Genomic DNA, 13099 nt, shown 5'->3' with positions numbered 1-13099 from the left:
CAACTATCATACTGCAATTTGTGAAACGTTGGAAAGCTACTGCCAATTTCAAATTTGGAAACTTAACAAAAAGTCTTCTGACTTGACAGTTTGCTATGTCATAACTTTTGAGTTATGCCTCAGACTGCATTCATAATCTCGGCCTCAATGTCGTGACACAGACTTTGATAGATAATGAATTATGCATGGATGGTGTGCTTCCTATCACTTTTAGGCTAACATGCTCCCGTGAACTCACAAGCAAAGAGAAGACAGTCTGTGGTACAGTGAGTAAGCTTCGGTGTCTTTCCAATGCGTTACTTCCTTCCTCTGTAGTAGATAGCAGCTGTTCTTTGTTGACTGCAGAGAAAGATGGAATAAATAAACACATGATATCAAGAAAGGTAAGAGGTGAAGTAGGACTGATAAGACTGCATATCTGGTCTTTTTCCTAAGATTTATTTATTTATTTTTGCTTTCCAAGATGTTTCTGGAGCTGTCTCACCAAATAGTAAATAGCTGCTCCATTTCTTTTGTGTATTACATTATGAGATCATAGTATCCATCAATACTGCACTCAAGAACCCTGTAAATAGTGTGCATCTTTGACTTTTCTTCTTTCTGTCACCTTTTCAGTCTCAAAAGCTGCTGCAATGTTTAATACAACCCATGATTCAAAGGTATTTCATCTTACAGACTCACCAGTAGAGGGGTTACTAATGTACCATTTATCCTTAGTCTAATCCTAAAGTAAAGATAGTGATTCATCTTCTGATGGGCATGAATATCATGACAATCTGCTTATAAGATTTTGATTTTGATTGTGAGGCTAGCGCTACAAAAAGGAGATGTTAGTGTCTTGAGTACTCTCCTTCCAAGTAGGCGTAGTAGATAACGATTAAGAGCAGCTGATCCCAAATGGTCTCTTTGTATGCAGTTTTTCCCAGAGGCGACATTACAGTTGGCTTTTAAAATGCCCCTCTTTGATTGACCCAGACTTGACCCAAACATTAATCAGTTGTGTACATTTGTGGTCAGAGAGAGAGAGAGAGAGAGAGAGAGAGAGAGAGAGAGAGAGAGAGAGAGAGAGAGAGAGAGAGCACCTGTGTTCATGTCTCTTTGAGGCTGAAGCCAGATTTCTTTCAGTTTATCTTTCATAGGAGGGACAATCGTTTGGGCTGAACTATGTCTCTCAGCATGTAAGTCTGTCTATCTCTGTCTGTCTGGTTGGCTGGTAAGCTGGGAGTAATATTTTCCACTGTGAAAGCTAGCAGTTATAAACAGTGACTGAGCTCAGACAGGAGATACAGGGTTCTGATAATAAGCCCATCTCTGGATTCCAGACATGCTGTCAGTGTTTATGTGTCTTGGGACAAAACGTGAATCTCAATAATAACATTGACTTTGTGTGGTATGTTTGAGTTTTACAATGATTTACAATCTTCTGTCCATCCAATCAAAATTATGTTTTAGTATTTTGCTTTGACTTCACTTCCGATTTTCCAAAAGAGCTACTGAATTAAAGGTATCAGTTTCATTTAGAAAAAAGTTCATTCTCATTTTTAATATGTATTACAGTTCAGTGGTGAAACAGTCTATACACTTTAAAAATTTTAAGACATTTGTCTGACTGGTGTGCCTGAATGCTTCCCAGTAGCATTTATTTGACAACTAATAATCATTAATTTCTGTTTATGGAGTGAATACTACCACTCGTGGTTTGGACAGTCACTCTGGACAGGAACCATTTCATCACTGTATTAGTAAAAACCAAAAAACCTTAGGAAAGAGAAGGCTACAGCACTAACTTTGCAGTATTTACAGAGATGGGTTGGAGGATTAGTTTGGCTTATATCAGTCTGGAGGGGTCAGACTGAGTAGATGGTCAGCAGACAAATACTCTCCCCAAAGTAAACAGCTTATACATGTTTGTCTGCCTACCTGTGTATGAAAATATGTGTATATACACCTGCGACTAAATTCATGTTTGTATACAGCATAATTTCTTTGTGTTATTATGGGGTTTTGTGTGTGTGTCTGCGCTCTCAGTGTAGGTTATTTAGGCTGGCATGCTGCCATTTCTTCCAAGTTCAGTCTAAGTGATGGAGACAGCAAAATACCTACAATTTCCACTCCTCTATTTTCCACTAAATAAAATTGCCTCGCCAAGGTATTTTGAAGTAATTTATTTAAATCAGATTATCTTTGTTTTGTCATGATGCTGTAAGGCATAGACATCCCTTTTGTAATATAAAATCACCTCTACTCTTTTTTCCACAGTTTTAAGATCCTATTTTTTTTAAACAAAACATGACAGAATAATCTTCTCTTTTTTAACATACAGTTAGATGTGCTTACATCAGGGAGTTGCCTATCATAGTATATTTATATTTTGAACAGTATACATTTCCCTGAAAGGGTTTTGAACTGACTTAGAATTGTTGTTTTTCACATCACAGCTGAGTGAGAGAGAGAGAGAGTGTGTGTGTGGGGGGGCAGCTGGCAGAATAGGGGGCGGGTGTCCCCCTTTATTCACGTTGGTGATGCATTAAATGTCATTTAGAGGGGCAGATTATCATACCATTAAGGGGTGGAGCTTGTCTCAATTTGTGTGTATGCGTGTGTGTGAGTGTGGGCATGTGTTTGGCTGGAGGCTGCTAAGCTGTGATCATTAAGCATGTGGAGAGGTGAGCATATGGGGACTGGAATAGACTATTTGACAGAACAAAGGACTGGCAGGGTGTCTGAGGTTTTGTGATATAGCACACTCTCTATTGTTAGTGTTTGATATCAATATCCTGTGGCCCGAAAATCTCCTTTGTTCTCTCTGTTACAGTTCTTGGCCAGTGGCCATTTTTGACAATACAAGCAAATAATCAAATGTCTTAGGATAGTGAAATAGATTGGCAGGCCAATAGGAAGGCCCATATTTTAGATATTATATCTACAATGGACTTAAAATCAGTCCTTGTTACATGGGAATTGGCATTGAAATATGTCACGTGCACCTTCGTTCACAGAGTCTTTTTTTTTGTTTAATTACAGTTTATACTTACCAGAGAGACTCATATCAAACCCCATTCTTTGTGTTTCCAAAAAGATGGCTTGTTTATAAAACCAGTCATTAAACCTGTGGTTAAGTGAAACATCACTTATTTCTGTGAAGGTGTGTTCTTTTAAATCTGACAGGAAACAAATGAAACAAAAATGTTTACCCTTAAGTGAGGGCAACTTGTTCATCTTTTTAAGGGCAATGCTGGGTCTCCTGTTTTGGGCAAAGGCGATCTGTTAAGTAAGGAATTCATCATTGTACACCACACTAGAAGGAAGGACCTTTTGATCTTTCAACCACTCTCAAATTATACCCTGAAGTTCAAAGTGGTCCTGCTCAAGCAACATTTCTGGATGCCGTTCTCTTGATGTGTAGGACATATGATTTATATCCTTACACATTTTGTTTAAAGTGTTGTTAAACAGGCCTACGTGTCACTGTGACAGTCATAGTAACCGTAGACTTGCTGGATGTTTCTGCCCTAGTGAGACATTTTACATAGTCAAGCCCTAAGAAGAATGACAAAGTACACTGGTAAATGGGCTTAAGCTTCCTGTGGTGACAATCTATGAATTTGTCAGACTGTTGATACTGTAATGTGTTTCTTCCTTATGACAATCAGACTGGACATGTTAGATCACCAAATATACTGGGATTTTAAAGCTTTGCCTAAAAGACTGTTCTGCCCTGAAATTAGAAGCATTAATCATTTGTCCAAAAGCGAAAACAAACTGACAAAAATGGCGATTTTGGACTGACAAGCATCCTATTATGTTGTTTCGTATCATTATTTTTTTAAATTTAGATTTGTGGTGACTACACTATTAATCACAATGCATGCACTCTCCAGATTAACTGTATGTTGTTGTTTTTTCTCATCTCTCAATTTGGATTTACAGATATTTGAGTCAGTCTTCTCTACTTTCCACAGGGCCTAGGTTCAATATCATAGACTTAACACTTCACTTTCCACCTCTCCACATTCCCAGCGGACTTACTGTTGGTCTCTGTTTACCTTGGATACCCCTGACCTTATACATTCTGTCCTAAATGAGAGCTGTTATCTAAAAGGGAAAGAAAAGGATGTTATGGTAGCTGATGTGTGGCCGGCTGTTGCAAGATGTGACATATGAACAATGATTATATCTGATCTGTGCCCTGTTTATAATTAATTTAACCATCTGGTGAAAATTCTCATTGTACCTTTATAGCAGACTCCCCCTGACTGTGACCTACTGGGCCAGGCAGGTCTGAGAAGGGTTAGCTCCCATGGTGTTCACCCCAGGATCAAACAGGGCCAACTAGAGCTTACACATAATCCATGTCATCTCCCCAAATAAAGTTGTGGTTTGTCCTTTTTACAACAGGCATGAGCAGCCATCTGTGCTATAGCTTAAAACAAACACTGCCTTTTGTAATTACATTTGCAGTAAAATTGTAGATAGCTATAACCCCTTTAAGACCCCCTCAGCTCTGCAGCGGAAACATTGTTAATGACTCCTTCGTCTCTGCTCCTCCCAGGATTTGCTCTATTGTTAAACGTGGCTGCTTTGGAGAAGTGCACACTGTCCACGTTGGACACTCCATGGGAACTTTTATTAACAGACTAATGAAGAGCATCTTGTTTTTATGTGCATGTTTTTGAGAGTGTTTGATCTTCTTTTGCATCCATCATGATATTATTTTATAGAAGGTGTTAGAGGCAGGGTAAATGTAATATTCATATTGTTTTATGGTGCAGAGGTCCAATGTTAGCCTGCTTCCTCCTCCTGTCTCTCAATCGTACATCTGTGTAATTCCTCTTTCTTTCTTTTTTATGTATCTTGAAGATCTTCCAGCCCCTGTCCAGCTACCTCTCTTCCAAGTTTATATCTATCTTCTTTCTCAGGCTTCCACTCTCCATCTCATTCTGATATTTTTTCATGAGAGATAGTCTTTTGACTATAGACTGAGCAGGCCTCTTTAACAAGCCCAGTGAACAAAGTACTGAGCTGTGACTTGGCAAGATTTACTATAGCATGTGTATGTGTGGTCAGGGCCAAGAAAGGAATTGGATGAGCGTTTAATTGAGCCACTACTATATCAGTTTAAATGCAAAGTCAATATTGATCTGTCTGGGCTAGAAAAGGGGAATGGACAAAAGCCAGTGCAGAAGGAGAAGATCTGCCAGCTGTCTCTAGATATAAATAATGAGGAAATGTACGAACAATGTTAAAAGATTAAATGGTGGTGCTGCACTTTAGCACTAGATTGTTTATTGATGCCAAATAGAATTGTCATCTCTGTAGCAAAATGCACAGATATCTTAAGCTATCTGATATGTTTATTTGTTTATTTGGAGTACAAGGATACTCTACCAAGAACAGTAAAATGTACATATATATTCAGATAATGCAGATATCAGTTAATCTCTTGATTGGTTAAACTTGTTTTTCAATTTTGGTAGGAGGTAGAGATATGAAACACGAAGACTACTGAGGTTGATTTGTTTAGGGCTAAAGCACTTTGAATACAATGGATCATTGTGGGTGACACAGTTAATTTAGTGGTGGTTTAAACATGTGAGTGTGACATCACCTGAAAGACAATCTAGTCACTGCATGGCTTTTCCAAAATGCCGGGGTAACACTGCTGCATGACATCAACATCACCCCAACAAGTCCTTTTAAAGGTGACCTTTGAGAGACCTTTTAATTCACGCCTTTGGGATGTGTTCTCAGGTCATGATCTGGGTATGGCTCATTCTGCTTTAAATGAAGCAGCCTGCAGCTCTGAGTCCATGTTCCCAAAATATCTGGATGAAAGATAAACCGTCCCCTCTTCTCTGCCTCCTCTCCCTCCCCTTGTCATTTTCTATGTGTGCCTTGCTCCCACACTCTTTTCTTTAATCCCTCTTTTAGCCCCCTTTTTGTCCCCCCCTCGTTTTCTCAGTGTTGTCTCCTCCCATCCCCTAATCTCCCCCTTCATATCATCTCCCTAATTTCTCCTTCTCTTCTCTGTTCCACTCACTCCACCCATAGCCTATTCCCCTCCTCTTTCTCCACCCTCTCTCCTCCCATCCTAACCTCTACCCGTTCTTCCTCTCGCCTCCCTCTTCTCCTCTCCCCTCCTCCACCTTTCCCCTCCCCTCTGTCATTAGCTAGTATATAAGAGCATTGCATCTCTGTCTACCTCTTTCACACACATACACACACACACACAGTTTGTTTGCTGGGAAGGGGATATTCCAGGGGAAACTGGGAATTATATTGTCTACCTGCCTGCAAAGGATTTATTTTCCTCTCTGGAATTTCCATTTAAGAGGTACAGTGTTTTTCATAATAATAATAACACTAAGGAAATGTGTTGCAGTTATATTGTTAGCAGTTCAAATGTCCTCTTGTGAGGGTTTTCTGCAGGATATTCTAAGTGTTTTATGGTACTGAACTGCTGCAGTGTGCTCTAGTGTAGTGAGATAAAAAAAAAAAATTGTGCTTTGCATGTCTATGTATTTATATTTTCACTCACTAAAGAGTGTGGAGCCACTTCAATGAATACATTTTTAATCTTTTTTTAATTTTGTTTTTACATTCTCTGCCATGAAATTAATGGTCAGTATGTACATTGTGTGCGGCTATAACATGAGTGTTTTAATAATATAATGTATTTATATATTTTCTCTTTTGTAATTTTCTCTTGCTTCACTTATCCGCCCTTTGCATCTGCTTGACCACTCTTTTCCTCTCCTTAACATCCATCACAGCATTTTCTCCTTGCCTCTTTTGTCTGATATAACCATACATTAACACATCTAATGTATACCTTTCTTTCATATCTTCCCTTAGCTCTTGGAACAACATCTTAAAGGGAGCTGTAGCACTTCTGGCTGAAATCTTATCTGTCATCAAAACTCAGTGACATCATTGTCATTATCACCTGATCTGCAACATATTTTCCTGCCATCAACATCATCACTTGCCAGCAACATCAACACCGGGTGCATCATCGAGGAGAACATGAGCAGCAACTACAGTGTCACTCTCTTAGGCCCTGCCCCCTGGGGCTTCAGGCTGCAAGGAGGGAAAGACTTCAACATGCCCCTCACCATCTCCAGGGTAAGACTAAAACACACACATATAAATCTGACACACACAGATAGACATATGATGATAGGTATATTCAAATACACTTTTCAGAATTTTGCATAACGTGGTAAAAGTACATGCTCCTGTTTCATCTCCACACACATGCACATGCACTCATTCATCTGAGGGCAGCTGTAGAGTGGTATTCCAGCAATCCCATTTGGCTGATAAGTGACTTTTAAAAAAAAAGCTGAAAACTGATTTCCATGCCTCTCTCCTTCCCTTCTTTCTCTCACCCGTCTCCATCTTTACACCACCTCTAGTGTCCACTTGACTCAACCCCCACTAACACGGTCATAGTAGCTCAACGGAATAATATGCCATCTGCCATGTATTGACCAGGGAGGAAAAGCCTTCTCGCTTTCCATGCATTTCACTTCTGTAGTGAATGTGCAGCAATCAAAGTTCTGGCTCACAACTCTTGGCTTCAGTCCTTCAGCTTGAACAAGTAACTTGATGGTCCCTTGGTTTCTATATCTTTCAGTGCCTACTCCTAACATTACCTCTTGTTGCCCTCACAGTCTGCTGTTCACTCCCAAACCCACACATGAAAGTTCATACAAGTGTTTCCTTCACCACTTAAACTATAGTGTGATGCTGAAACATGATAATCCATTTCTAAGCTTCTGTCATGTTCTGCTGTGGCTTCATTGGCACACACACTTAATTCAGTGAAGCATACAGACACACACACACACACACACACACACACACACACACACACACACACACACACACACACACACACACACACACACACACACTCACACACACACACACACACACACACACACACACACACACACATCACTAAAATTGGCAGTGTACAGGCGTATGGCAACATGAGACTGATGATGAATGGCTTGCAAGGTCCTATGCCAATCCCCCTTGAAGCCACTCTGGGTTACCATGTTTGTGTTATTACTTTGGATGTGATACTTTTCCCACTAACTGAAGCCATGTGAATTTTTACCACAATTGTGTATGTGTGTGTGTGCATGGATATAAAATTGAGGGATAACTTAAGAGAAAGAAGTGACATATACAAGACAGAAATAGCAAAATAAAAAATGTGTATGCTGTTACAACTGAGATCCTGACACAGTTCTGCACACTATTACATTGCAAATAATGTTTTTTAAAGAAAGGTGGCATTTTATAATAAAGAAAAGATGATAAATGGAAATACTTGGTGATGTTAATGTTGGTCAGTGAAGTTTTTCTTTTTCCCAGAGACGTAGGCAGTAAGTAAATTATAATTGTCTCAGCAGCTCACTCTAGCCTTTATTGCAATATCCCAATGACAGTTATATGGTTTGAGGTTTCAATACATTGGCAGCACTAAGAGTAAAGCACTGGTGCAGTTTGTGGTGCTGATACAGTAAACTTATGTTAGGTAAAACCATTGAGTGTACCATAAGAGGATGACATAGATGTATATACTTGTGTGAGCAATGTACACTGTTGCAGTTTCTTAAAGAAGCTGTGCACATATATATTTCCAGGTCCACATTTATATTCTGGGTCTGTACTGCTATAACATTGCATGATTTACACTTCACGAAAGTCCTTATTTAACTTATACTGGTCCTTCATGCAGCCCCTCAGTTCAGCCCCTCCCCTCCCCCCTAATGAGACCACTCTGATTTGTTAGTTTCTAGAAATTTAAACAAACAATAATAAAAGGATTTCGCTTCTTTTCGCCTTCTTTACTCAATAAAGTTCTCAAATACATCTGTACATGTTTTAGCCAAAATCCAATCTGAAATATACGAGTGGACAATGTGAACAATCTGTGAAACAGCTTTAGCAACAAAGGCTACTGAACGGGCGGCTGTTTGTTGGCATATATGAACAATCTGACATCATCACGAGGAGGCTTCTGACTTTAAGGGAGCATTTTTTATACATTCACCTGAAGTTTTAGACTTTTGACCATATTAAACACAGATATTTGACATTTTAAGAGTATAAAGTTAACTGAAAATCACAAAAAGAATGATACATCTTCATTAAGGCTCAATATTTATTTATTTTTGAAAAAAACAAACAAAATACATTTAAAACAGAACAGCAGTGCGTCGGTTTGGGAAGACTTATACTGAGTGGAGGGAGAGCATTGTGTAACTAAGAGAAGAGAAATTGAGATTAGCAGAGGAGAGGGAGAATGTGACTGAAGGTAAGGTGACATGATATATAGTGCATGGAAATCAATCTGTATACACTACACTTGGCTTATAGGCTAAGTGCAACTAAAGACTGATGACAGCCTCAGCCTATGTGACACAAACATATGATGTCACTCATCAGGTCATCTATCCGGCTGTTAAGTCACGACGTCACGCATGACGAAAATTCTATTTCCGGGTCCAATCCCCAGAGCGGCTCCGTTTGTGCAGTATGCCACAGTGTTGTGTCCCGTGTTGTCTCAACAGATCTGAATCAAAAAACGACATCAAGTTGTCGTTTTTGCGACTGCCTGATTCTCAACACGTATCTGCACTTTAAAAAATCCATCCTCAAACTGCTGTCAATCTATCTATCTGTTCTTACTTTAGCTGAGTGGCTAGCCGCTTATACTATTACGGCTGTGAGCAACCATATAATTCGTGAGTGGTCTTGAATGAATGAGGGCAATCTAAGCTTTCTAACAATGTATGGCATTAATATATATGTTTAAGGGTTGGTGTTTAAAACATTCAGAAGAACTTTCGCTACCTCACAACTTCCGACCTGTCCTGTTGGCAGAACAGCGTGTTTTAAACGGTTAAAGTTAAACCTGAAGAGTATGGTCCTTTTATATACAGTCTATGGTATGGTCTAGACCTACTCTATATGTTAAGTGCCTTGAGATGACTTTGTTGTGATTTGGCGCTATATAAATAAAGATTGATTGATTGATTGATTGAACGTGCAAACTAACCGCTAACTCACCTCAACTTTGTACACTTTCTTTTTCATTGATGCCTGGACAGTGCCCTTAATTAAACCATCAGGAAGAACAGTTACACCCTGTACTCTATTGGAATTATACGAATTCAGTCCCTTTTTCACTCTCACAGACATGTCACTACAATAAGAGGTGATCGTAAAAAGGTTCACGGGTTCCGCCATTGTTGTTGATTACTAATCGATGCCTTTGGACCCGGAAATAGAATTTTCGTCGTGCGTGACGTCAGACTTAACAGCCGGATAGATTTGTCTCTCTGCCCTCCTCATTCTTGTCATATTGTCACTTCTCAAACCTCCCGACTTGTTTCTCTCCCTCTATGTGTTTCTTAGATCTAGGACATGACTCACTCCTAACAGTACCAGTCAAAAGTTTGGATGCATCTTCCCATTCCCTTGAGCGAGAAAGTGTGTCCAAACTCTTTACTGGTAGTATAGTTTTCAGTGTAGATACAAGGATCAAGCCAGACCCTAATCTTATCCAACCCATTAAATCCAGATTATGATGATAAAGGGCATGGTTTCTGACCACTGATCACTGACACATACCCACATATGCCCATATACACTTAAACACAACAAACACACATAGATTGCTCACTGCCAGCCTAACCATAGAGTTGGTTCTAAGAAGGGACCACAGAGTATCGGTTATTAGAGAATGCAGCACCACTGCCAAACCACACTCACCCTAACAGCTGCTGTTGCTAAACTGTGGATGTATGTGAATATACTGTGTTTTTAGTTGATGGCCCTAGTCACAGCTGCGGTATTATCACACTGTACCAGTATTGCATCATGGGGTCAAGTAGTTGTAACCACGACCATACATCCTCCGCTATCTGTCCAGTAACTGCTGTTTATGCAAATTATACTCACTACTTGGTTTTTTCTTTTTTTGTCTGCTTTTTACAGTATAGAAAAACAGTTTTATAACAGGCCAAGATTGACGGTGTTGCTCCTCGAAGTGCCAATGAAACATTTTACCACGGCATCCCAGTTTGACATTGTCCATAAAAGGAAACATTTGGCAAAGAAAGGAATGCACACTGGCTGATTTTTTAGCAAAGTCAGCCAGTGTGCGTGAAGGAGAAGTATTGCTAGTTTTCTTCAAATATATGTATTGGTAGGCTGCAGTTTAATTTATTTTGAATTTGTTCTGCAGCCTTTGCCAAAATTCTATACACAATCATAACAATAACAAATACAATTTACAATTTAACTAATGCTTTTCACCATTCTGGTTTTCTATGAGCACACAAGTAAGGGGTTTTGCTCAGGGACAAATGGCTGATTGATAGAGAGTGGTGGTAGTTGATGCTGTAAGTTTTTAGCTATAATCTGTAACCAAACATTTAATTCATTTTCTGTTAAAATGATTTTATGAGATAATATGATAAGAGATAATAGTGTCGTTACTGTTAATTCCCATTAAAACTATTTCTTGTTAAAATCCATTTACTGATTCTGGGATTTTCAAGAGCAAGGTCCTTCATTTGAAGAGACTGAAAATATCTGCCATCTATTCCCAGTTACATTTACTACACAGTGAATCAATATTTAAAGCCTTCTGAGGGCAGCCCATTTACAGGATTCACTGCTAAAATAATTTAAGCGGAGTCAGCCAGGGGAGCATGTGCATTAAGCTCCTAAGAATAGATGCATCATCTCACAGGTCAGCTGCCATGACCACACCCACTCATGAGAAAAACTGGTCTCAGAGCTGTGGCCCTGTTTTACAAGCTCCTCTGTCAGGGCTGAATGTTGACCAGCATGAATTTAGTATTTCAGAAATGACATGACAGACTACAGGTACATGTTTGTTTTCAGTATTCTGTTCTTATTCCATAATATTGCATCTGAAAGAACTACAGTTGCATCATTTTTCTAGAGTTCTATATTTTTATAACTTGATAAAAACAGGTTTTGAAGTAATCACACTTGTCAGTGCTGTAACTACAGCAGAAAGAGCGGACAGCTTATCTATGTTAAAACCTGTTCATGGAAAAATGCAGTTCCTGGAACTACATCAGCAATGGTTGCCCCCTGCTTCCCCAGAGATGCTTTTCAAGAGGCGATAATAACAACTGACCACAGTGATGGGTCTATTTCAAAGTCTGTTCAGTTCTATATATAGTCTCTTTCTTTCTTCTCTCTTTCTGACTCTCTCTGTCCCCGCCCCTTACATGCTGAAGTGGCCCAAGTCCTTTTTTTTTTTTTTTGAGGGGGAAGGGGACACAGATCGCCCTTTTTTCACAGAAGTTTGGACCAACCAAATCAGTTCTTTTTCATTTTATATTTTGGCAACGTGCATACGTATGTGGTTCTACATTTGATTCAAATCCAATCTCTGGCTATGCAACCACTGTAAGAACAGTTAGATCAGAATTCAGGTGGACCTTTTTAACATCTCAGTTCTCTGCGCATGTGCATATTGCGAGATGTCATCATTCAGTGGTGGCACCTCACAACCTTCTTGTTCTCATGGTCAGCATGTGTATGGTCTGCCGACCTAAATAACAAATAACCCTGGACATGTATGCTAGCTCAGCCATTTCATCTATGTTCATGATATGACTTTTGCAGAACTGACAATATTGTTAATATTCTTGTATGCATGTGGCTCACATTTCAGTTTAGGACCTCAATAGTGTTCAAACCAGAGCTGAATATAAGTCTCTTAAGCATGAAAGTGAACCAAAAAGAAAATTCAGCTCTAACTAAACAATCGGAACTGCGCATTAAGGCCTGTAATGTAAATGTAGCCATATGTTGCTTTCGCACTAACAGTGTATCACTAAGTCTCAAAAATATATTGTTGCAAGCATCATGTTTTAAACTTTAATATCAGACGAGAGCCAGTTGACAGCTCCTCTATATTACTTAATAATACTAAAAAATCTATCTCAATAAAACAAGTTCCAACATACTTTCCTCTGAGTAGCTATCTATCTTAGTGAAATAGTCCCAGAGCTCATTCTCTGTGGCTTATTGT

At 39.2% G+C, this 13099-nt stretch overlaps 1 protein-coding gene across 1 annotated transcript in view; it reads left to right on the top strand.

Moving 5' to 3' along the window:
• The first annotated feature begins 6228 nt into the window (after nucleotides 1-6228).
• The window catches only part of pdlim5a (PDZ and LIM domain 5a), a 62979-nt gene continuing 56108 nt past the window's right edge, over nucleotides 6229-13099 (top strand). Inside the window, exons 1-2 of the mRNA XM_062416844.1 lie at nucleotides 6229-6334; nucleotides 6856-7125. Of these exons, the coding sequence (XP_062272828.1) occupies nucleotides 7027-7125 (99 nt within the window). The 5' untranslated portion in view covers nucleotides 6229-6334; nucleotides 6856-7026. The remainder of the gene's footprint in view (nucleotides 6335-6855; nucleotides 7126-13099) is intronic.

This window comes from Scomber scombrus, chromosome 4 (assembly GCF_963691925.1).
Source record: "Scomber scombrus chromosome 4, fScoSco1.1, whole genome shotgun sequence".
NCBI lineage: Eukaryota > Metazoa > Chordata > Actinopteri > Scombriformes > Scombridae > Scomber > Scomber scombrus.
This window is presented reverse-complemented; position numbering and strand designations above follow the sequence as displayed.